This window comes from Hemitrygon akajei, chromosome 11 (genome assembly GCF_048418815.1).
Source record: "Hemitrygon akajei chromosome 11, sHemAka1.3, whole genome shotgun sequence".
In the NCBI taxonomy this organism is placed as follows: Eukaryota; Metazoa; Chordata; class Chondrichthyes; order Myliobatiformes; family Dasyatidae; genus Hemitrygon; species Hemitrygon akajei.
The window spans coordinates 2,449,964-2,476,307 of NC_133134.1; the positions used below are offsets into that span (position 1 = coordinate 2,449,964).

General features: G+C 46.9%; 1 protein-coding gene across 1 annotated transcript in view; it reads left to right on the forward strand.

The window, feature by feature from the left end:
• Window positions 1–747: 747 nt before the first annotated feature.
• tedc1 (tubulin epsilon and delta complex 1) overlaps window positions 748–26,344 on the forward strand; it is a 46,754-nt gene continuing 21,157 nt past the window's right edge. The window contains exons 1-4 of the mRNA XM_073060026.1: window positions 748–945; window positions 6,138–6,216; window positions 19,655–19,857; window positions 21,370–21,537. Of these exons, the coding sequence (XP_072916127.1) occupies window positions 826–945; window positions 6,138–6,216; window positions 19,655–19,857; window positions 21,370–21,537 (570 nt within the window). The 5' untranslated portion in view covers window positions 748–825. The remainder of the gene's footprint in view (window positions 946–6,137; window positions 6,217–19,654; window positions 19,858–21,369; window positions 21,538–26,344) is intronic.

The following is a 26,344-nucleotide window of genomic DNA, read 5'->3' on the forward strand; positions in this document are numbered from 1 at the left end:
AACTGAGCTGAAACCTAATATTCCTGGACTGTTCCACCGACTTTCTGGTTTGATGTTTTATATTCTGTGTTTTTCACTCTTCTGTTGCTATTATTTCAATGTATTCTTTTTTTTGCACATTGGGGGTTTGATGTCTTTCTTGAATGGCTGTCTGTGGAAAGACAAATCTCAGGGTTGAATACTGCATACATACCTTGATAATAAATTTACTTTGAATCTTTTTTAAACTCTTTTTGTTGTTGTATGTGATGTTCTGCTGAACATTGTGGGAATGCCATGTTGGTGCCAGAACACGTGGCAATACTTGCGGGCTCCCAGAACATCCTTGGGTGTACACGTTATGTATACTCTCATGTTTTTATATGTGTTAAATCCATGAATCCAAACTTGAACTACAGTCCTGTCATAGGCAGATTTGTACTCCTCCAATTAATGACCCAGCATGCCATCAATTCGAACCAAACTGTTGTTCTTCCTCCCCAATGACCATTACTTTTTCCACTGGTTTCTGGTAATTAATTTCTGTCAAATACCTGGGGGGGGGGAGGGTGTGTGTGTGTGTGTGTGTATATATATATATATATATATATATGGTGGGGGGGGGGGGGTTCTTTCAGGCTCATTTGTTCGTGGTTTGACCACATTGTAAAATAATATTTGTAAAATAATGTATAAGACACCGCAGTGTTGGGAGTCCTCCAGACCATGCAGGGGCGAAGTGTCAGAGAGGCCGAGGCCAAAGGAAGGTGAAGGTCTTGCCTTCCTCCACGTCTCTTTGCTTCCAACTGCCGCCCGAAGAGCGAACGAGTGAGTCGGGCCGAAATAATGACAGTGAAGGCGGCGATTACGGCTCTGTGTAAGATATTGGAGGGGACCGGGGCCGGAACCGCCATTTCCCTCAGCCCGGAGACTTTTCGTCAGGCCAAGTTCAATAGGAAGGAGGTGGTGAGTCGCAGCGGGAGCCGGGGCGGGACTGTATTGATGATTGACAGTAACGCTGACCTGTTGGAATCGTAGCTGCCTTGTCAATCAGAGACAGAGCGAATCAGTTAGAGGGGGCAGGACAGCGCCACCTACGAGGGGAGCGGGCTTTTCCCGCTCTGGGAGTTCGTACGGCGATGGGAGCGAATTGGTGGGAATTGCGGGTCCCCGAGTTTGGGAGCCCTGCCTCACTCCGCCACCCTCCACACACAACCGCTCACCTCACCTTCACAACCCCTACCTTCAGCCCCATCTGTCCAAACACCCACCCTCAACCCCTTCTCCCCTCCCTCCCTCTCAAAACCCCAACGCCCTCTCCTCAAAATTCTTTCACCCTCAACCTCGTCTCCTCAAACAACTCCCGCCGTCTCACCAAACCCCCACCCCGTCAGGCCACAGTTGGAATATTGTGAACAGTTTTGGGCCACATATCTCAACGGATGGAGAGAGTCCAGAGGAGGTTCACGATTATTCCAGAATAAAAGGGTCCATATATGAGAAGTGTTTGGCAGCTTTGGGCCTATACTCACTGGAATATAGAAATGCGGGGGATCTTATTGAAACTTGCAGAATGTTGAAAGGGCTAGTTAGAGTGGATGTGGGGAGGACGTTTCCTGTAGTGGGGTTATCCAGAACTAGAAGGCACAGCTTCAAAATTGAGGGGTGACCTTTTAGAATGGAGGTAAGGAGGATTTTTTTAGCCAGAGAATAGTGAATTTGTGGAATGCTCTGACACAGACTGCAGTGGAGGCCAAGTCCATTGGTATGTTTAAGGAAGACATTGATTATTTCTGATGGATCAGTGCATCAAAAGCTATGGCGAGAAGGCAGGTGTTATGGGGTTGAGTAGAATCGGGGATCAGACATGATGGAATAGCGGAGCAGACCCGATGGGTTGAATGGTCTAATTCTGCTCCTATGACTTACATTTTATGGCTTCTTAGAGCAACTCTTGGTTGAGCCCACTGAAGGATCTGCTATTCTGGACTTGGTGTTGTGCAATGAGCCAGAATTGATTCGAGATCTTAAGATTTAAAAAAAACTTTAGGGGTAAGTGATCATAGTATGATAGAATTCACCCAGAAATCTGAGCAGATGTATCAGAATTATGGTGGATTAAAGGTAATTACAGAGGCAGAAGAGAGGAGTTGACCAGAATTGATTGGAAAAGTACACTGGCAGAGATGATGACAGAGCAGCAATGGCTGGAATTTCTGGAAGCAATTAAGATGACACAGGATATCTACATACCAAAGAGGATGAATTATTCTAAAGGCAAGATGACACAACTGTGGCTGAGATGAGAAGTCAAAAGCAACATAAAAGCAAAGAAAGGGCATAAAATAGAGCAAAAGTTAGATTGTGAAGTTTTTAACAACCAACTGAAGGCAATAAAAAAGTAATTAAGTAGGTAAAGACGGAATATGAAAGTAAGCTGGCCAATAATATTAAAGAGCACACCAAAAGTTTCTTCAGATATATAAACCGTAAAAGAGAAGCGAGAGTGGATATTAGACTGCTGGAAAACAATGTTGGAATAAAAGGGGCCTTTCTGGTTGGCTTCCAGTGACTGGTGTTGTTCCTTAAGGGTCAGTATTGGGACCGCTGTTTGTTTGTTACTGATTTAGATAATGGAATTGATGGCTTAGTGGCAAAGCTTGCAGATGATATGAAGATAGCTGGAGGGGTAGTGCTGAGGAAGCAAAATGATTTCATCAGGACTTAGACAAATTGGAAGAACGGGCCAAAAGGTGGCAGATGGAATGCAGTGTTGGGAATGTATGATGATGCACTTTGGTAAAAGGAACAATAGTGCAGACTATTATCTAAATGGGGAGAAGGTTCAAACATCAGAAGTCCAGAGGGACTTGGGAGTTCTCGGGGACGTCATAATGAGGGCGTTGGGAATGGACCCAAATGCAGGACACAGACATTGAAGTACTAGGAACAGGACGGGACAGGTCGCAGGCTAGGCTAGAAAAGCAGGACCAGGATGAGGGACTGGGAACAAGGAGCCTAGGTGTGGACTCCGAGCCCGAGACTGCACCAGGACCCAGAACCTGGGTCATGACTCAGGCTCAGACCCCAAACCAGGCAAAGACGTGATGAGGCCTGGGTTCTGGGGTCTAGAGGCAGACTAGGAACTGTACATCAACATAGAGCCAGGACTTATCCTTCAACAAGCTGGGACTCATCTTTAACAAGATGCTAACATGAGACTGGACAGTACGTAGACATAGAGCCAGGACTTCGTCGACAAGCCGGGACTCAACTTTCACTCCACACCAAGGTGGGGCAGGTCCATCCGTCAGGTAATGGCAGAATGGCCTGACTTACCCGACAGAGACAAAGACAAGACAGGTTCCTTCCACAGGGCAATGGCAGAATGGCCAGACTTACCCCACAGGGCAAGGACAGGAAGAGACAAACACCAAAGAATGACAGACAGTTCCATCTCCGCATCAGGGTTGTTCCGAGTCGCAGTTACAACCAGCAACCTTGTCTGGCTACAGAAACAACCGGATCCCTACCTAGCTCGGAGTGGCTGACAGCCACCCAGCTGGCCCGGGAAACAGCCGAATCCATACCGCAATGACAGCTTCGATTACTGACAGCAAGGCTCCAAGAAGCAATGGTTTTCCAACGCAGCCTAAAGATGGCAAGTGGCCATTCTAGCCTTCCACCAGACATTTGCTCCCAGAGAATCTTGACAAGACAACCCCCCAACCACACTCAATCCCAGGGCCACTTATATTCCCAGCCCCAAGATGAGCATCAGGTGCTTATGATTAAGTTCAACCAAAACAAGGGACAGCCAGAGGACCTGGAGTCCAGAGTCCACAGACTAGACCATGAACCGGAATGCAGACTTCAGACCAGACCATGACAGTACCCCACCCCACTGCTGTGGGAGCCTCCGGGCAACCAAACAGGCTCTCCAGGACTAAGGACAACTCAGGCAGGTGGGGGGGGGGGGTGGTGTTCCATCAGGAGGGAACCCAAGGTGACAGGAGTTAGACAACAGTGTTTGCATTGCTGGGTCCATGAATGGCAGGGTCATTCTAGCCTTCTACCAGCCATTTGCTCCCAGAGAGATAAGACAACCACACTCAATCCCAGGGCCACTTATATTCCAAGCCCCAAGATGAGCATCAGGTGCTTATGATTAAGTTCAACTGAAACAAGGGACAGCCGGAGGACCTGGAGTCCGTGGACCAGAATCCGGACCAGTCCATGACAGTGCAAGACTCCCAGAAGGATAATTCACAGGTTGAGTCTGTGGTAAAGAAGGCAAATGCAATGTTGTAATTTATTTCAAGGAGAATAGAACATAAAAGCAAGGAGATAATGCTGAGGCTGTATAAGACACTAGTCAGGCTGCACTTGGAGTATTGTCAACAATTTGGGGTCCCATATCTCAGAAAGGAGATGTTGTCATTGGAGAGAGTCCAGAGGAGGTTCATGAGGATGACTCTGGGAATGAAGGAGTTAACATATGAGGAGTGTTTGGTAGCTTTGGGCCTGTACTCACTAGAATTTAGAAGAATGCTGGAGGATCTCATTGAAACCTACTGAATGTTGAAAGGACTAGATAGGGGGGATGTGGAGAGGATGTTTCCAACGGTGCAGGTATCCAGAACTAGAATTGAGGGGTGACTCTTTAGAACAGAGGTAAAGGGTCATGAAGTGTGTGAAGTTACCATAACAAGACAGAAGGTTCTTGGGAAACTGAGAGGTCAGAATGTAGATAAGTCAACATGTAGAATGTCTCAGCCCAAAACATTGACTGCTCGTTTTCACGGATGCTGCCCAACTACTGAGTTCCTCCAGCATGTTGTATGTGTAACTATATTACAAATGGAGAGAAAGTACAAAAAAATACTGAGGTGCATGGGATTCAAGAGTCCTTGTGCAGGATTCCTTAAAGGTTAATTTGAAGGTTGAGTCTGTGGTGAGGAAGGCAAATGCAATGTTCGTATTCATTTCAAGAGGACTAGAATATAAAAGGATGTAATGTTGAGACTTTATAAAACATTGGTGAGGCCTCACTTGGAGTACTGTGAGCAGGTTAGGGCCCTTTATCTTGGAAAGGACTTGCTGAAACTGGAGAGGCTTCAGAGGAGGTTCACGAAAATGATTCCAGGATTGAATAGCTTGTCATATGAAGAGCGTTGGATGACTCTGGGCCTGTATTTGCTGGCATTCAGAAGAATGAGGGGTAACCTAATTGAATCCTATCGAATGGTGAAAGGCTTTGTTAGAATGGGTGCAGAGAGTATGTTTCCTATGGTGGGAGAGTCTATATCTGGAGAACACAGCTTCAGAATAGAGGGGTGTCCTTTTAGAACAGATATGAGAGGAGGAATTTCTTTAGCCAGAGAGTGGTGAATCTGTTGACCTCTTTGCCACAGACAGCAATGAAGACCAAGTCTTTATATATATTTAAGGCAAAGGTTGATAGATTCTTGATTGGTCAAGGCCTGAAGGGATATGGGGAGAAGGCAGGATATTGGGGCTGAGAGGAAAGTTGTATCAGCCATGATGAAATGGCAGAGCAGACTCGAAGGGCCAAATGGCCTAATTCTGCTCCCTTATCTTACAGTCTTAAACCTGAGCCTCTCATTTTAGACTCCTCTCCCTGGGAAAAAGACTGTGACCATCCACATTGCCCCTCCTGAATTTATATACCTCTATAAAGTCACCCCTCACTCAGCCACCAAGGAAAAAGTTCCATCTTTCCTATAGCTAGGTGACCTGAACTTTGCACCATTCTCTTGAGTGTGGTCTCACCAATGACAGTTACATTATGCTCCATGTCTCTAGAACATGCACTTTAAAAAAAAAAAAAAAAATTTTTTAGGAATTGAACCTGGGTCGCTGGTGCTGTAAACGATGTGCTAACTGCTATGCTACTGTACCATCCTCTTAAAAAAAAGTTTTTATGTGTGACTGTGCAATATCTGAGGTTTTATTAATGTCTGAGTGAGTAAGGAGCAAGGTTGGGGTTGTAGCAGGGGAAGGTTATACCCTGTGTATATTGAGCTGGTGGAGTTGTTATATCAGATAAAGGTGATATGTTGTAGTTTGGCATATCACTTATTTGGGAAGGCAAGTTGGGGTTAGCTTGAGTCATGTTTAATTCTTGTTTTCTGTAGACGTCTGAGTTTTGGAAGTTGCTGTATTATCTCCTGAAACTGTTCGGTGAAAACGAGAGGTGTCCAGTCATAGATCTGGGTAAGAAGCAATCCATTTTATACTATAGTAAGAAACCTGTGCCACATCCATATCCTACATTGTTCAGTACACTAGTCTGTCACTTGTCTTGAAATAACACTGAAATTATTCCAAAAGAGAGTAAGGAATGAAGGCAAATACCTTAACAGAAGTGTAGCAGTTACTATAATATATTACAGTGCTAGTGACCCAAGTTCAATACTCACCACTGTCTGAAAGGTGTTTCCCATGATTGCATGGGTTTCCTCGGGGTGCTCACATTCCAAAGGCATATGGATTAGTAGGGTAATTGGTCACGTGTTACTGGGTGGCAGGGGCTCATTACTAAGCTGTATCTCAAAATAAAATTCAATTCAATTCAATTTTTAAATGGTTACTATTCTTCCAACAGTGCTTCTGTTTGCAAGTATCATTGCTGCTAATCAGCTCAGAAGCTAATATTTGGTCAACAAATACCATGTTGAGAACTATGGTGTTTTTTGCATTTCTCCCCCTGTTAATGAGCCCAGTCTAAGACGTGTAAGTTGGGAAGTGCCCTGCTCTGTCTGAATTCACACTGACTCTCAGGGCAGACTCCTTCAGCAGGGACTCACAAGTGGCGACCCTTGTGAGCTGTCACCAGCAATCCCTTGGATGTGTTGGTCATTAATGCAAATGACACATTTCGCTATATGTTATGATGTACACGTGATAAATAAAATTGAATTTTGAAACTCTTCACTCTGACCCTTGTAAGTGCCCATGCTGAAGAGAGATGTACAGTATTCGGATCAAAAAGGCAGCGGGAGAGCACCTAAGGATTTCCAGCGGAAAGACATTTTGAGTTCTTGGGAGAAGAGAGGTCAGACTGCGCAGGCGCATGATGTCAGCCAGTTGAGCGCAAACAGTTTAAAAAGAAGGCAGCCATATCCAGCGGGCAGCATTGGGAGCGCGCAGCAGAGTGAAAGGGCTTTTGCTCAACGGGCTTCGGCGGTAACAGAAAGAGATGAGGCAGTTGTTGATCGCTAAAGGAGGTAGTATGTGTGTCAGGCCAGTTTTCTGTGGTCGGTGTCAGATGTGGGAGGTCCTGGAGTCTCCCGGCATCCCGGACGGCCACATCTGCACCCGGTGCATCGAGATGCAACTCCTGAGGGACCGTGTTAGGGAACTGGAGCTGCAGCTCGATGACCTTCATCTGGTCAGGGAGAGTGAGGAGGTGATAGAGAGGAGTTACAGACAGGTGGTTACTCCAGGGCCATGGGGGACAGAGAAGTGGGTCACAGTCAGGAGAGGGAAGGGGATGAGTCAGGTACTAGAGAGTACCCCTGTGGCTGTACCCCTTGACAATAAGTACTCCTGTTTGAGTACTGTTGGGGGGTCAGCCTACCTGGGGCAAGCAACAGTGGCCGTGCCTCTGGCACAAAGTCTGGCCCTCTGGCTCAGAAGGGTAGGGAAAGGAAGAGGAAGGCAGTAGTGATAGGGGACTCTATAGTCAGGGGTTCAGCCAGGTGATTCTGTGGACGCAGGAAGGAAACTCGGATGGTAGTTTGCCTCCCAGGTGCCAGGGTCTGGGATGTTTCTGATCGCGTCCAAGGTATCCTGCAGAGGGAGGGAGAACAGCCAGAGGTTGTGGTACATATTGGTACTGTTACGAACCCCGTAACTGGGTCACTTACCAGCAAAGATAGAGAGGTCTGTTGAAGTCTGGTGGTACTATTTTTAACAGTATTTATTAGTAAAAATACACAAAAATAATAGCAATGCAAACATACAGATAATATACGTCGTCAATACTAAATCTAAAAGTGCGGGTATAATAATAATCAATAAGAAATAGCTGTATCGTTGTCTAGGGGATAATGTATTGTCCGATTGAAATATACAGTTCACTGCAGTTCCACAAGCTGCCGTCTTCTGGTTGTCGCTGTGTTGCACTTTGTTGGAGAGAGAGAGAAATAGGAATAGAATGGGAACAGTTACCGCTACGGGTTTTCCAACCTTTATGATTTCGATCCGTCAGGAGTCCCATTGGTGTGGCCGTTCACTTGTGGCCTCTCCTTTAGCTAAGCCGTTCTTCCGTGGTATGCCCGCCAACCCAGGCAAGGGAGGACGCACACGGGCCCCACCGGCTTTTGCTATAAAACGCATACACTGGATTTCCAGCGTTTCTCCTGGTGCGTCTAAAGGGGTTGTTCCCCAGACCCTCTTTTATCCTTACTCATGGGGTCTCAGATGTCAATCAGGTTGGGATGATGCAATCCCTCAACCAGCTCACTCTGGTCATCCCCTGAGGGGTTTCAATGAATAGTACAGTACTCAATACACAATTCCGTCTCCAAGAGACAATGGCCGTTATCAGTGGCTTTGTTTCGCTGAGGCCAGGACACACTCCAAAACCTTGTGGATTCTCTCTCTCATTTCCTGGGCCCCAGACCCGAATTAATAGCGATCTTGCGATTCTCAAAAAGGAGGGGGCTACTTTGTACCCTTCGGCCCCTCAGAGTTGTGGAACATTCATAACAGTACCAATGACATAGGTAAGAAAAGGGAAGAGGTCCTGAAAGAAGACTACAGGGAGTTAGGAAGGAAGTTGAAAAAGCAGGACCTCAAAGGTAATAATCTCGGGATTACTGCCTGTGCCATGCGACAGTGAGAATAGGAATAGAATGAGGTGGAGGATAAATGTGTGGCTGAGGGATTGGAGCAGGGGGCAGGGATTCAGATTTCTGGATCATTGGGACCTCTTTTGGGGCGGGTGTGACCTGTACAAAAAGGACGGGTTGCACTTGAATCCCGGGGGACCCATATCCTGGCGGGCAGGTTTGATAGAGCTGTTAGGGAAGGTTTAAACTAGTTTGGCGGGGGGGGCGGGGTGGGAATCAGAATGTGAGTGCAGGGATTAAGGTAGAAGGACAAGGGCATGATGCTAAGAGGTCTGAGTTGATGAGGAAGGACAGGCAGGGGACAGAACATAATTATAGCTAGTTCAAGAGGTTGAAATGTGTCTATTTCAATGCTAGGAGTATTAGGAACAAGGAGGATGAACTTAGAGCATAGATTAGTACGTGGAACTACGATGTTGTGGCTGTTACTGAAACTTGGTTGGAGGAAGGGCAGGATTGGATAATGCAGGTCCCAGGGTTCAGGTGTTTTAAAAGGAATAGGATGGGAGGTAGAAAAGGCGGGGGAGTGGCATTGCTGGTCAGGGATAGTATCACGGCTATAGAAAGGGAGGACGCTGCAGAAGGAGTGTCCACGGAGTCAGTCTGGGTGGAATTCAGAAATAGGAAGGGATCAATCACTGTGCTGGGTGTAGTCTATGGGCCCCCAAATAGCCCTCGGGACACCAAGGAGCAGATAAGCAGGCAGATTTCAGAATGGAGCAGGAAATACAGGGTAGTAGATATGGGTGATTTCAACTTCCCTCATATTGACTGGCACCTCCTGAGTGCAAGGGGGATAGATGGGGCTGAATTTGTCAGGTGTGTTCAAGAGGGATTCCTGACACAGTATGTGGACCGGCTGACAAGAGGAGAGGCTTTACTGGATCTAGTTCTAGGAAATGAACCTGGTCAGGTGACAGACCTCTTGGTGGCGAGCATTTTGGTGAGAGTGACCACAACTCCCTTAGCTTCAGCATAGTTATGGAAAGGGATAAAATCAGACGAAATGGTAAAGTGCTTAATGGGGGAAGAACTAACTTTGAAGGGATGAGGCAGGAACTAGTGAGAGTAAATTGGAAACAGATGTTCAAAGGGGAAAGCACAGAAGTAATGTGGGAGAAGTTTAGGGACCACTTGAGCTGGGTTCAGGATAGGTTTGTCTCACTGAGGCAAGGAAAAAATGGTGATGCATTTTGGAAGGACAAACCAGAAGACAGAGTACAGGATTAATGGTCAATTACTTAAGAGTGTGGATGAACAAAGGGACCTTGGGGTTCAAATCCATACATCCCTCAAAGTCATTCCACAGGTTGATAGGGTAGTTAAGAAGGCCTATGGGATGCTGGGCTTCATTAACAGGGGGATTGAGTTCAAGAGTAGAGAGGTCATGTTGCAACTCTACAAATCTCTGGTGAGACCGCACTTAGAGTATTGTGTTCAATTCTGGTCACCTCATTATAGGAAGGATGTAGAAGCAATGGAGAGGGTGCAGAGGAGATTTACCAGGATGTTGCCTGGATTGGAGAACAAGTCACATGAAGCAAGGTTAACAGAGCTGGGACTTTTCTCTTTGGAACATAGAAGAATGAGAGGGGACTTGATAGAGGTCTACAAGATTATGAGAGGCATAGATAGGGTGGATAGTCAGTACCTGTTTCCCAGGGCATCAATAGCAAACACCAGAGGGCATATGTACAAAATTAAGGGAGGGAAGTTTAGGGGAGTCATCAGGGGTAAGTTTTTTACACAGAGGGTTGTGAGTGTCTGGAATGACTTGCCTGGGATGGTGGTGGAGGGAAAAACATTAGGGGTATTTAAGAGCCTCTTGGACAGGCACATGGATGAAAGAAAAATGGAAGGTTATGGGGTAGTGTGGGTTTAGTACTTTTTTTTAAGGATTACATGGGTCGGCACAACATGGAGGACTGAAGGGTCTGTACTGTGCTGTAGTGTTCTATGGTTCTATGGTGACCTCCCCTTTGGATTCACTCTCTTTGGAAGTTTCATGCTTTATTGTTTTACAGCATTAAGTCACAGTGGAGTTAATTTGGCTTTTTGAAACAGATCTACAGAAAAAGATTCTTGGTGAGATAGGGCATGCCTGTCCGAGTTAGCTCTGATGTACTGGGCAGATGAGATCAACAGTGAGATCCAATGGCCAGGAAGACAATTCTGCCACACTCCACAGAGGGCGAAGGGTATGACGAGGCACAGAAGTTATGCTCATCCACTGCAACCAAGGAAGACCCTAGTTGTGACAACTACTAGTACCACTGGACCCGGCCTTCCAAGGTCAAGAGAGTGAAACAGTTTTTCCACTTTAAAAACTCCCACAGGTCTCCAATGACAGACAACTGACCATACGTGACAAATAAAGCTAATCTTTATCTGTCACTCGCATCTCTAGAGAAGTGTATTTGCTCATTGCCTTTGAAATTGTCACTTCTCCCCACAGCTTCCTTTGATCACCTGGCTAAATCTGTCCCTACACCCATCTCACCAAATGTCTGTTCTCCTCCTATTTCTGACCACAGAAACTATGAGAGAACCTGCTGAGTGAAAAACTGCGGGATTGGAGATGGTACTGTATTGCTACAAATTACTTTGCAGATTCTCTGAAACCCACGTAAAATAAGTGCTAAAACATGAGAAGGTGTGAAGGAGGAGGAAGAATATGTCATACTGCTGTTCAAACATGTTGTGCCATTCAGTAACTTATGGCTGGTCTTGTACTTTGTACACTTTCCTACCTAAATATTAAGTCATTTTTGACTCGGTGTGTAAAAAAAAAAAAATCACTCTCAACATCACATGTACTTCAAAAAGGTAAGATCCATCATTAAGGGCCACCCCATCACTCTGTACATGCCCTTCTCGTTACTACCATCAGGGAGGAGGTACAGAATTGTGAAGACACACTCAGTGCTTTAGGAACAGCTTCTTTCCCTCTGCCATCAGATTCCTCAATGGACAATGAACCCATGAATACTTCCTCAGTATTTTAATTTTTTAAATCTCTTTTTGCACTACTTATTTAATTTTTTAAAGATATTTTTATTCCAATTTATAGTTAAAAATAATTTGAATTGTAAGGTACTGCTGCCGCAAAGCAGTAAATTTCCTGACATGTCAGTGATGTTAAATCTGATTCTGATTCTGATGCCTGCTGTAGGCTGCTTAGTGGGAACAGCAACTGTTAGCCCAGAATTAAATTGAACAAAAGTCATTCTTGATTCCTTCTTGGTGTGTTACTAGGTGTGTGTTACGACTGTGCCCCAACTCTGAGGGGCCGAAGGGTACAAAGTAGCCCACTCCTTTTTGAGAATCGCAAGATCGCTATTAATTCGGGTCAGGAGACCCAGGAAATGAGAGAGAGACGTTTGGAATGTGTCCCGGCCCCTCAGCGATACAAAGCCATGGAAAACGGCCATTGTCTCTTGGAGACAGAATTATGTATTGAGCACTGTATTATTTATTTGAAGCCCTCAGGGAATGACCAAAAGTGGGCTGGTTGAGGGGCGGCATCATTCCAGCCTGATTGACGTCTGAGACCCCGTGAGTAAGGATAAAAGAAGATCTGGGGAACAACCCCTTTAGACGCACCAGGAGAAACACTAGAAATCCCGTGACAGCGTTTAATAGCGACAGCCGGTGGAAGGTCCACGTGTATCCTTTCCCGTTGCCCGGGATTGAGGCCTTACCACGGAAGACGGCTTAGCTAAAGAAGAGATCACCACCGACGACATTTCGAAGGATCGACATCATAAAAAGGAAAACGAGTAAGTTCTAAAAACATCGTCTCTCTCTCTCCAACCAAAAGCTGCAGCCTGAATGAACTTGAGTGACTTTTATATTTCCATCGGACAATACATTATCCCCTAGACAACGATAGAGCTATTTCTTATTGATTATTATTATACCCGCGCTTTTAGATTTAGTATTGACGACGTATATTATCTGTATGTTTGCATTGATATTATTTTTATGTATTTTTATCAATAAATACTGTTAAAAATAGTACCATCAGACTTCAAGTGACCTCTCTATCTTTGCTGGTAAGTGACCCAGTTACGGGGTACGTAACATGTGTAACACAAAATGGAAGTTGTAAGACAAAATGGTGTCAGCCTGGAATGTTTTGAGAATGTACAGGAGCACTGATGCACAGCCTTGAGAATAGCCAACAACGTCGAACATGTCTTTCTGCAGAAATGCTGTCTCTGTCTTTGAGATTTGCGCCAACTGAGGGTCACAAGAAATAAGGGGATACATAGTGATACCATGACTGAATGGAAAGATACTAGAGAAGGAATTATGCTAGCTTTTGAAAATTATAAAATGGGGCAACTTCTTTGTGCGAATTAGGATTTTGCCATAGGCTGGGTCATGATCGGCACTAAGGCAGAGAGAGAAGACTGGGAAGTAGCAGAGGTATAAAGGCTATGGTCCCGGTGCATGTTGATAGGAGTAGTCAGTTTAAATGGTTCAGTATAGACTAGATGGGCCAAAGGGCCTGTTTCTGTGCTGTACTTTTCTATGACTAAAAGGCTGTTGGACAGCCGAGGTTCCCTTTGGAATGATGTTGATCAACTCAGTGATTGGTTAAGAAATATCATTTTGTTTCCTCCTCTATTTTATGAAGTATTTTATTTCATTTTGTATAATTAATAAAATAGTTTTCTGTAACCTTTAACATCTATATGGTACCTCCTATTTTGTGAATACCTGTCACTGCTGAGTCAAAAAAGAAAAAAGAATGAATGTTAAAGTAATTTTATTGTAGGAAGGCAGTTTCCCATTCCATTATCTGTTCCATTGACAGAAACAAAATTATGTTGGGTGACCTGATGAGTGGAATGAGTGGCTGGAGTCGGCAGAGTGGATCAAGAGAAAGAATGATATCTTGGAAGTCTAAAATTACAAAGGCCGGTTTTTATAACTACTCCTTAGTACTGAAGGTTGAGGAATTCAAAGGTGGCTGAAGGATTTGATAAGATAATTTGCACAAAAGTAGTTTCTCCTGGTGAAGGAATCTAAAATAAAGGAACTAATGTTAAAATGGGAGCAGGGGGCTACGGCAGTGAAATTGGTCAGTTTCTTCAGAGTGATGGAAATCTAAACTCTCTCCTGTAAGACTGTTCATATTCAGATGACTGAAATAGAAATTGGTTTACTATTGTCATATGTACTGTGGTTCAGTGAAAAACTTGTCTCCCATACTGTTCATACAGATCAATTCATTATAAAGATTAAAGACAAAGTTTCCTCAGTTTTTTGTACAGTTGTGCGGACCAACTATTGGCCTGATCAGGAAATTTTTACACAGACTGAAAACTACAAGGCACTTTAATAAAACTTTATATAAAAGAAAAATCCACCTGTGCGGCCACACACCTGCGCAGCTTAAAGGGAACAGTGATCAAATATTAGCTTTATTTGTGAAGTGTACATCGAAACATACAATGAAATCGCATCATTTGCATCAACGATCAACACAGAACAAGAATTGTGCTGGAGGCAGCCCCTAAGTGTTGCCATAAAACCATAAGATATAGGAGCAGAATTAGGCCATTTGGCCCATCGAGTCTGCTCCGTCATGTCATCATAGCTGATTCTTCTTCCTCTCAGCCCAATCTTCTACCTTCTATCCATATCCCTTAATGCCATGGCTAATCAAAAATCTATCAACTACTACCATACATACCCAATGACAGCCTCCACAGCCACATGTACCAACAAATTCCACAGATTCATCACTCTCCTCCTTATCTCCATTCTAACTGGACACCCCTCTATTCTGAGGCTGAGTCCTCTGCTATTAGACTCCCCACTATAGGGAACATCTTTCCATACCCACTCTATCGAGGCCTTTCAACACTCAATGAGAACCCCCTCATTCTTCTGAATTCCAGTGAGTTCAGGCCTAGAGCCATCAAATGCTCCTCATATGATAATCCTTTCAATCCCAAAATTTTCGTGAATGTCCTTTGAACCTTTTCCAATGTCAGCACATCCTTTCTTAGATAATGGGCCCAAAACTGCTCAACAATACTCCGTGAGGCTTCTCTCGTGCCTTATAAAGCCTCAAAGTTACACCCTTGCTTTATAGTCTCATCCTCGAAATGAATGCTAACATTGCATTTGTCTTTCTCACCACTGGCTCAACCTGCAAATTAACCATTAGGTAATTCTACCTTTAACCTTTAGGGAACACTACCAATTCCCTTTGCGCCTCAGATTTTTGTATTTTCTTGCCATTTAGAAAGTAGTCTACCCTTTTATTTCTTCTACCGAAGTTCCCAACACTATTCCATAGGCCACTTCTTTGCCCACTCTCCTAATCTGTCTAAGTCCTTCTGTAGCCTCTCTACTTCCTTAAAACTACCTGCCTCTCACCCTATCTTTGTATCATCTCAACCTGGCCACAAAGCTATCAATTCTGTCATCCAAATCATTGACGTATAACGTAAAAAGGAGCAGTCCCAGCACAGATCCCTGTGGAACACTACTAGTCACCAACAACCAACCAGGAAAGGCTTCCTTTATTCCCACTCTTTGCCTCTTGCCAATCAGCTAATGCTCTATAAATGCTAGTATCTCTTCTGTAATACTATGTTAAGTATGTTTTAACTTGTTAAGTAGCCTTGTGTGGCACCTTGTCAAAGGCCTTCTGAGAATCTAAATACACAATATCCACTGATTCTTGAAAGATTATTACTAATGCCTCCAAATCTCTTCAGCCACCCCTTTCAGAACACTAGGATGTATACCATCTTGTCCAGGTGACTTATCTACCTTCAGACCTTACAGTTTCCCAAGAACCTTCTCTCTAGTTATGGTAACTTCACACACTTCATGTCCCAACACCTGGAACTTCCACCATACTACTAGTGTCTTCCACAGTGAAGACTGATGCAAAATACTTATTCAATTCGTATGCTATTTCATTGTCCCCCATTACTACCTCTCCAGCATCGTTTTCCAGCAGTCCGATATCCACTCTCACCTCTCTTGTACACTTTATAAAGAAACTTTTGGTATTCTCTTTAATATTATTAGCTAGCTTACTTTCGTTTTCCATCTTTTCCTTCTTAATGACTTTTTTAGTTGCCTTCTGTTGGTTTTTATAAACTTCCTAATCCTCTAACTTTCCACTAAACTTTGCTCTATTTGCCTTCTCTGGCTTTTATGTTGGCTTTGACTTCCCTAATCAGCTAGAATTGTGCCATTTTTCCTTTAGAATACTACTTATTCTTTGGGATGTAAATATCCTGTGCCTTCTGTATTGCTTCCAGAAATATCCAGCCATTGCTGCTCTGCCATTATCCCTGCCAGTGTTCTTTTCCAGTCAATTCTGGCCAACTCGCTCTCATGCCTCTGTAATTCCCTTTGCTCCACTGTAATACTGATACATCTGACTTTAGCTTCTCCTGAAATTTCAGGGTGAATTCGATCACATTATGATCACTTTCCCCAAAGGGTTCTTTTACCTTAAGCTCTCTAATCAATTCTGGTTCATTGCACAACACCCGATCCAGAATAGCTGATTCCCTAGTGGGCTCAACCATGAGCCGCTCTAAAAAGCCATCTCGTAGGTACTCTAGAAATTCCTCCTGTTGGGTTTCAGCATCAACCTTTTTTGTGAAGGGTATAAAGCAGGGATTCCCAAGCTGGGGTCCACGGACCCCTCAGTTAATGCTAGGGTTACATGGCATATAAAAGGTTGGGAACCCCTGTTTTCAGAATCAGGTTTAATATGTCATATGTCGTGAAATTTTTTAAATTTGTAGCAGTATTACAGTGAAATGCATAATAATCTAGAGAAAAATCTCAATTACAGTCAACTGTATTTATATTAAATAGTTAAATTAAATAAGTAGTGCTTTAAAGGTAGTTTGATGCAGATTTGCAGGGTGAAGTTTGGAGTATTACATGTAGTTTAGTTTCCATAGTTAAGGAAGAGTCTCGGCCTGAAACATTGACTGTTTATTCCTTTCCATAAATACTGCCTGACCCTGCTGAGTTCCTCCAGCAATTTTTGTGTGTTACTTTGGATTTCCAGTATTTGCAGAATCTCTTGTGTTCAGGAAAATGTATTACATTGGAAGCAGTCTGGAGGAGATTCACTGGGAATGATTACTGGGCAAAGGGGTTTGTGTGTCAAGAAAGATTTGAATTGGATTTACTTTATTACATCCCTCATATACATGAGGAGTAAAAATCTTTACGTTATGTCTGTTCAAATGTGCAATGTGCAATTGTAGTAATTTATAATAAATATTATGTACAACAGGCTAGTCAATATAACATAGAAATACAGTTGTGTCAGCATGAAGTAAGCAGCCTGATGGCCTGGTGGAAGAAGCTGTCCCGGAGCCTGTTGGTCCTGTCTTTAATGCTGTGGTACTGTTTCCCAGATGGTAGCAGCTAGAACAGTTTGTGTTTGGGGTGACTCAGGTCTCCAATGATCCTTCTGGCCCTTTTTACACACCTGTGTTTGTAAATGTCCTGAATAGTAGGAAGTTTACATCCACAGATGTGCTGAGCCCTGCAATTGAGGGAAGTACAGTTCCCATACTAGGCAGTGATGCAGCCAGTCAGGATGCTCTCATCCTGCCCCTGTAGAAAGTTCTTAGAGTTTGGGGGGCCGTACCAAACTTCTTCAACAGTCTGAGGTGAAAGAGGCGATGTTGTGCCTTTTTCACTGTTCAGCTGGTATGTACAGACCATGGTGATGTTTCTGGCGAGGAACTTAAAAGCTGTTCACCCTCTCAACCCTACATACATTGATGTCAATAGGGGTTAGCCTGTCTCCATTCCTCCTGTAGTCCACAACCAGTCCCTTTGTTTTTGCAACATTAAGAGGGAGATTGTTTTCTTGACACCACTGTGTCAGGGTTATGACTTCCTTTCTATAGGCTGTCTCATTATTATTTGAGATTAGGCCAATCAGTGTAGTGTCATCAGTAGATTGGAGCTGTGGGTGGCGACACAGTCATGGGTATACAGAAAGTAAGGGAGGGGCTTAGTACACAGCCCTGAGGGGCACCTGTGTTGAGGGTCAAAGGGGCAGAGGTGAGGGACCTCTTACCACCTGCCGGCGATCTGACAGGAAGTCCAGGATCCAGCTACACCTTGGTGAAGGCCGAGGTCTCTGAGCTTCTTGTTCAGCCTGGAGGAAATTGTGGTATTGAATGCTGAACTATAGTCCAAGAACAGCATTCTCACATAAGCATCCCTCTTCTGCAGATGTGTAAGAACGGTGTGTAGAGCTGTGGCTATTGTGCTGTCTTTTGATCGGTTGTATCATTAGGTAAATTGTAGGGGTCCAGTGTGGGTGACTGTATTGTTGTTTTACTGCCTTGATGACTTTGCACAGATTGTAGCTGCAATTTCTTGAGCTCTTGCTGACTCTGTTGGGAACCCCTGAACTAAAGGATATACTTTCAGGAAAAGGGAAAATTTTAAATCAATACAAAATGTTGGATGAACTCAGCAGGTGAGGCAGCATCAATGGAAAGGAATAAACTATGGAGATAGGAAGAAACTTCTCTCAGTAAGTCATAAATCTCTGCCCTGGAGAGGTTTGGAGATGGAGTCTTTGAAAGCAGTAATTGGAAAACGCACAAAATGCTGACAGAACTCCGCATGTAAAGCAGCATCAATGGATGGGAATAAACAGTCACTATTTTGGGTCAAGGACTCCACAATGGACGGTCCCAAGCCCAGCTGCGAAAGGAGGAGGGTTGGGCATAGGGCTAGCAACCCAATCCCATAAAAATTCAGAGCTACACAAACACCAACAAAAGCTCCAAGCACCACTTCCAGGAAGAGGAAGGATGAAAAAGGGCAACTTTTTCTCCTTCTTCTTGGGTCCTCGGCTCCCAGTGGAGCATAGGCCACTGATGACCTCCCGTCTCCATCATCCAAAGTCGATGGTATGGTTGGAGTTCATCAATCTTTCTATAATTCATTATAATCACCGTACAGGGGATTGGATTAGCTTCATCAGAGCCCTCTTATCTGTTAGCACTTTTCACGACTGGGACTCAGTGTTGGACTTTGAGAGGTGAAAATGGGCTACACTTGAGGACAACTTGAAAGACTGACCCTGGATAGTGAGCTGTTATCAGCAGCCTATGCCCCAGTAGGGGTGATAGATTTATTTAGTAAATATTTTGGGCCATGACCTTTCATCAGGACTGGAAAGGAAGGAGGTAGAAACCAGAATAAGGTGGGGAGAGGGAAGGACTTCAAGCTGGCAGGTGATTGGTGAGAACAGATGAGGGGGAAGGTAGTTGGGGAAGGAGGGATGAAGTGAGAAGCTGGCAGGTGAGGGAGTAGGTAGTTGGAGAGGGGAATGAAGTGAGAAGATGGCAGGTGAGGGAGTAGGTAGTTGGAGAGGGGAATGAAGTGAGAAGATGGCAGGAAATAGGTAAGAGCAGGTGATGTTTAAACAAATGAATGAGGACAAAAGTGCTGTCAAGGTCAACAATGAATCAGCCGTAACCATGCTGACTTGTGAAGCAACTCAGGATTGATTGGATCGATCCAGATTTTTATTATACGCTGGGAAAGATTTGAAGGTCTTAAAGGCCCCTGTTGTTCTTCTGTTACTTGTTAATATTTCAGAGATACCTTCAAATATAGGAAAAGCCTCTAGTTCAGAGCTTCCCGAGTAGATGTGTACCTGAGGCATGACTAATTGAAATGGTGTTGTTAATTAAAGAGATGAAGAAACCCGTTCGGCAAGCTGTATTTTACATGTTGTCTCTCTCTTCCCCAACCCGGCACAGCTCACCATATTAAGTATGTGAAAGCTGCTGTTTCTTACTATGGTTATGGGTTCTTGGACTTCTACCAGCTTCCTGCTGATGGCTCACGAGGCAGCCGAGATCTTCTCCTGGTCTTCTCTTGGCTACTCCAGAAGACCCACCTGTTGGAGGAGCTGCTGGACCGGCAGAGGCTGCATGTGGAGGATCAGGTGTCGCTCTGCACGGTAAGAATACCTTTCAGCCCATATACAATTAATTACACAAAGTTCAAACTTTGAGATTCATGAGCCACAAAGCAAAGAAACACAATCAAATCCACAAAAACAACCACACCACAAAGATCACCAAACATACAATGGGGAGGGGGTTCCTTAATGATGGATGTTGCCTTTTTGAGGTATCGCCTTTTGAAGGAGTCCTCTGGTGAGGAGGCTAGTGCCCATGATGGAGCTGGCTGAGTTTGCAGCCCTGTGCAGCTTTTCCTGATACTGTGCAATACCGGGTGTAAGTTGTTCAAAAGTGTACCTCTCTGTTCTTCACCAAGATCAGCTAGCTAGCACCATCCCTGTCTAAGCTGGCAGAATCCCAGAGGATGTAATTATCAGCAAAAGCGCACAAAATGCTGGAGGAACTTAGCAGGCATCTTTGGATATGAATAAACAGCTGATGTTTTGGGTTGACATCCTTCATCAGGACTGGAAAGGAAGGGGGAAGAAGTCAGAATAAGAAGGGGAGGGGAGGAGAGGGAGTACAAGCTGGAAGGTGATAAGTGAAGCCAGATGAGGAGGAAGGTAGGTAGGTAGGGGAGGAAGAATGAAGTGAGAAGCTGGGAGGTGATAGATGGAAGAGGTAAAGGGCTAGAGAAGAAAGAATCTGATAAGTGAGGAGAGTGGACCATGGGAAAAAGGGAATGAGGAGGGTAACCAGAAGGAGGAGATGGGCAGGTGAGCAGAAGGGGTAAGAGAGGAACCAGAATGGGGAATGGAAAAAGAGAGAAGGTTGGGTGAGAACAATCAGGTTGGAGGTTACCCAGGTGAAATATGAGGTGTAGTTACCAGACTGGGTTCACTGACCTCAGCCTCAACAAACAACCTGCTTAAATTCATCAAATCACTGCAATCCTGAAACAACTAACACCAAGAACAACCCAAACTTAACAATAGTAGAGCCCACCATATTCCAAAGACAGAGCTGAGGGAGTTGAACCCACCTATAGCCAAAGATGCCAAATGGAAGATTGTGAACAGGGGTTCCCAACCTTTATTATGTCGTGGAGTCTTACCATTAACTGAGGAGTCCGTGGACCCCTGGTTGGGAACCATACAGCACTTCAGCATGGAAACAAACTTTTCGGCCCATGTATAAAACCATAAGACATAGGAGCAGAATTTAGGCCGTTCAGCCCATCAAGTCACTCCACCATTCCATCATGGCTAATTTATTATCCTTCTCACCCCCATTCTCCTGCCTTCTCCCCATTATCTTTGACACCCTGACTAATCAAGATAAGACCATAAGACAGTCCTGTGCCATTTTGTCCCTGCCTTTTTTTTATGAGGAGAATGTAGGTGGACTGATTAGTAAGTTTGTGGACAACACAAAACTTGAAGTTTTTGATAGCAAAGGAGGTTGTGAAAGGGAACTGAGCGATAGAGATCGTATGGAAAGTTGCGTGGGGAGCTTTGGCCAATGGAATTCAATACAACAGCATCCGCGATGTTAACTCTTGCTTTCAGTGCAAACAGACTGGTGTGGTAAAGCCCCCCGAAACATCGGACAGTCAAGAAGGCATGCATGCTGTGGGGATGGATGTGCGCTACCTGCAATGTTTACACGGGAAACTGCGATTCCGCTGGAAGAGTCTTCACAGTGCCCAGCAGGAGAGGTGTGCTATCCTCTACAAGGTACTCACACACCACCCTGCCTGTTAGATTATGTGGCAATACTGATTTAAACACTGCAAGATTCAGATTTACATCTTTATTGAATCAGACTCACTGATATCAAATTTGTTGTTTTGTGGCAGCAGTACATTGCGATACATAAAATATACTACAAATTACAATGAAAAAGAGATAGAGATAAAATTAAATAAGTAGAGCAAAAAGAAAGACAAAATAGGGAGGTTGTTCATGGGTTTATTGTCCATTTAGAGATCTGATGGCGAAGGACAGGAAGTTTTTGCTAAAACATTGATAGTGTGTCTTCAGGCTCCTGTACTTCCTCTCCAATAGTGGTAATGAGAAGAGGAATGGGGTCCTTTAATGCCTTTTTGAGGTATCACCAATGGTGGGGAGGCGAGTGCCATTATCTCATATATTTATCACATATAGTGAAATGCATTGTTTACCTTACCATAGAACATAGAAATCTACAGCACCTTACAGGCCCTTTGGCCCACAATGTTGTACCGATCATGTAACCTACTCTAGAAACTGCCTAGAATTTCCCCAGTGCATAGCCTTCTATTTTTCTAACCTCCATGTACCTATCTAAGAGTCTTTTAAAAGACCCTATTGTATCATCCTCCACCACTGTCGCTGACAGTGCATTCCATGCACCCACCACTCTCTGTGTGAAAACTTACCCCAGACATCCCCTCTGTACCTACTTCCAAGCACCTTAAAACTATGCCCCTACACAACCTGACAATCTGAGGATGTGCTGAAGGCAGCACATACATTCCCAGCATGTTCAGCAGACCACAAGCAACAACATCGGAACAAAACAAGACAACAGCAACAAAACAAAACCCTTTCCCACCCAACTCCTGACACACAGAGACAGGCTTCCAATCCCAGGACAAGCCACCTCTGGGCCTTGTGTTCTCTGGCTTAGATTTTAAGTATAAATGCAACAGATTCAAGATTGTTTAACATCATTTCCAGTACACAAGTGTAAAGAACAAAATAGTTGTTACTCTGGCTCTGTTGCAGCACAAAAAAAACACAATAATAATAAAAAACACAATAAATATAAACACATGAGATAGCTTATACACATAGATTGATTGTATGTCCATAAAGTTAAGCTGGGCTCAGAAGGTCTGTAAGTCTGTACGGAAGGTGACTCTGATAGGGAATGATGAAGTGGTGGTGGTTGGAGGTGTGGAGGGGTGGGTTAGTGGTTGGAGGTTTGGTGTGGTGGGGTGGGTTAGTGGGTGGAGGTGTGGTGTGGTAGGGTGGGTTAGTGGTTGGAGGTTTGGTGTGGTGGGGTGGGTTAGTGGGTGGAGGTGTGGTGTGGTGGAGTGGGTCAGTGGTTGGAGGTGTGGAGGGGTGGGTTAGTGGTTGGAGGTTTGGTGTGGTGGGGTGGGTTAGTGGGTGGAGGTGTGGTGTGGTAGGGTGGGTTAGTGGTTGGAGGTTTGGTGTGGTGGGGTGGGTTAGTGGGTGGAGGTGTGGTGTGGTGGGTGGGTTAGTGGGTGGAGGTGTGGTGGGGTGGGTTAGTGGTAGAGGGGGGGGTGTGGTGGGGTGGGTCAGTGGGTGGAGATGTGGTGGGGTGGGTTAGTGGTTGGAGGTGTGGTGGGGTGGGTTAGTGGGTGGAGGTGTGGTGGGGTGGGTTAGTGGTTGGAGGTGTGGTGTGGTGGGGTGGGTCAGTGGGTGGAGGTGTGGTGGGGTGGGTTAGTGGGTGGAGGTGTGGTGTGGTGGGGTGGGTTAGTGGGTGGAGGTGTGGAGGGGTGGGTTAGTGGTTGGAGGTGTGGTGGGGTGGGTTAGTGGGTGGAGGTGTGGTGGGGTGGGTTAGTGGGTGGAGGTGTGGTGGGGTGGGTCAGTGGGTGGAGGTGTGGTGGGGTGGGTTAGTGGGTGGAGGTGTGGTGGGGTGGGTTAGTTGGTGGAGGTGTGGTGTGGTGGGGTGGGTCAGTGGGTGGAGGTGTGGTGGGGTGGGTTAGTGGGTGGAGGTGTGGAGGGGTGGGTCAGTGGGTGGAGGTGTGGTGGGGTGGGTTAGTGGGTGGAGGTGTGGTGTGGTGGGGTGGGTTAGTGGGTGGAGGTGTGGAGGGGTGGGTTAGTGGGTGGAGGTGTGGTGGGGTGGGTTAGTGGTTGGAGGTGTGGTGTGGTGGGGTGGGTCAGTGGGTGGAGGTGTGGTGGGGTGGGTTAGTAGTTGGAGGTGTGGAGGGGTGGATTAGTGGGTGGAGGTGTGGTGGGGTGGGTTAGTGGTTGGAGGTGTGGAGGGGTGGATTAGTGGGTGGAGGTGGTGGGGTGGGTTAATGGGTGGAGGTGTGGAGGGGTGGGTCAGTGGTTGGAGGTGTGGTGTGGTGGGGTGGGTTAGTGGGTGGAGGTGTGGAGGGGTGGGTTAGTGGGTGGAGGTGTGGTGGAGTGGGTCAGTGGGTGGAGGTGTGGAGGGGTGGGTTAGTGGGTGGAGGTGTGGTGGGGTGGGTCAGTGGGTGGAGGTGTGGTGGGGTGGGTTAGTGGGTGGAGGTGTGGTGTGGTGGGGTGGGTTAGTGGGTGGAGGTGTGGTGGGGTGGGTCAGTGGGTGGAGGTGTGGTGGGGTGGGTTAGTGGGTGGAGGTGTGGTGGGGTGGGTTAGTTGGTGGAGGTGTGGTGTGGTGGGGTGGGTCAGTGGGTGGAGGTGTGGTGGGGTGGGTTAGTGGGTGGAGGTGTGGTGTGGTGGGGTGGGTTAGTGGGTGGAGGTGTGGAGGGGTGGGTTAGTGGTTGGAGGTGTGGTGGGGTGGGTTAGTGGGTGGAGGTGTGGTGGGGTGGGTTAGTGGGTGGAGGTGTGGTGTGGTGGGGTGGGTCAGTGGGTGGAGGTGTGGTGGGGTGGGTTAGTGGGTGGAGGTGTGGTGGGGTGGGTTAGTTGGTGGAGGTGTGGTGTGGTGGGGTGGGTCAGTGGGTGGAGGTGTGGTGGGGTGGGTTAGTGGGTGGAGGTGTGGAGGGGTGGGTCAGTGGGTGGAGGTGTGGTGTGGTGGGGTGGGTTAGTGGGTGGAGGTGTGGTGTGGTGGGGTGGGTTAGTGGGTGGAGGTGTGGAGGGGTGGGTTAGTGGGTGGAGGTGTGGTGGGGTGGGTTAGTGGTTGGGGGTGTGGTGGGGTGGGTTAGTGGGTGGAGGTGTGGAGGGGTGGGTTAGTGGGTGGAGGTGTGGAGGGGTGGGTCAGTGGGTGGAGGTGTGGTGGGGTGGATTAGTGGTTGGAGGTGTGGAGGGGTGGATTAGTGGGTGGAGGTGTGGTGGGGTGGGTTAGTGGTTGGAGGTGTGGAGGGGTGGATTAGTGGGTGGAGGTGGTGGGGTGGGTTAATGGGTGGAGGTGTGGAGGGGTGGGTCAGTGGTTGGAGGTGTGGTGTGGTGGGGTGGGTTAGTGGGTGGAGGTGTGGAGGGGTGGGTTAGTGGGTGGAGGTGTGGTGGAGTGGGTCAGTGGGTGGAGGTGTGGAGGGGTGGGTTAGTGGGTGGAGGTGTGGTGGGGTGGGTTAGTGGGTGGAGGTGTGGTGGGGTGGGTCAGTGGTTGGAGGTGTGGAGGGGTGGGTTAGTGGGTGGAGGTTTGGTGTGGAGGGGTGGGTTAGTGGGTGGAGGTGTGGTGGGGTGGGTTAGTGGGTGGAGGTGTGGAGGGGTGGGTTAGTGGTTGGGGGTGTGGAGGGGTGGGTTAGTGAGTGGAGGTGTGGAGTGGTGGGTTAGTGGGTGGAGGTGTGGTGGGGTGGGTTAGTGGGTGGAGGTGTGGAGGGGTGGGTCAGTGGTTGGAGGTGTGGTGGAGTGGGTCAGTGGGTGGAGGTGTGGAGGGGTGGGTTAGTGGGTGGAGGTGTGGTGGGGTGGGTCAGTGGGTGGAGGTGTGGTGGGGTGGGTTAGTGGGTGGAGGTTTGGTGTGGAGGGGTGGGTTAGTGGGTGGAGGTGTGGTGGGGTGGGTCAGTGGGTGGAGGTGTGGTGGGGTGGGTCAGTGGGTGGAGGTGTGGTGGGGTGGGTTAGTGGGTGGAGGTTTGGTGTGGAGGGGTGGGTTAGTGGGTGGAGGTGTGGTGGGGTGGGTTAGTGGGTGGAGGTGTGGAGGGGTGGGTTAGTGGTTGGGGGTGTGGAGGGGTGGGTTAGTGAGTGGAGGTGTGGAGGGGTGGGTTAGTGGGTGGAGGTGTGGTGGGGTGGGTCAGTGGTTGGAGGTGTGGTGGAGTGGGTCAGTGGGTGGAGGTGTGGAGGGGTGGGTTAGTGGGTGGAGGTGTGGTGGGGTGGGTCAGTGGGTGGAGGTGTGGTGGGGTGGGTTAGTGGGTGGAGGTGTGGAGGGGTGGGTTAGTGGGTGGAGGTTTGATGTGGGGGGGTGGGTTAGTGGTTGGAGGTGTGGTGTGGTGGGGTGGGTCAGTGGTTGGAGGTGTGGTGGGGTGGGTCAGTGGGTGGAGGTGTGGTGGGGTGGGTCAGTGGGTGGAGGTGTGGAGGGGTGGGTTAGTGGTTGGAGGTGTGGTGGGGTGGGTCAGTGGGTGGAAGTGTGGTGGGGTGGGTCAGTGGGTGGAGGTGTGGAGGGGTGGGTCAGTGGGTGGAGGTGTGGTGGGGTGGGTCAGTGGGTGGAGGTGTGGAGGGGTGGGTCAGTGGGTGGAGGTGTGGTGGGGTGGGTCAGTGGGTGGAGGTGTGGAGGGGTGGGTTAGTGGGTGGAGGTGTGGTGGAGTGGGTTAGTGGGTGGAGGTGTGGTGGGGTGGGTTAGTGGTTGGAGGTGTGGAGGGGTGGGTTAGTGGGTGGAGGTGTGGTGGGGTGGGTTAGTGGGTGGAGGTGTGGAGGGGTGGGTTAGTGGTTGGGGGTGTGGTGGGGTGGGTTAGTGGGTGGA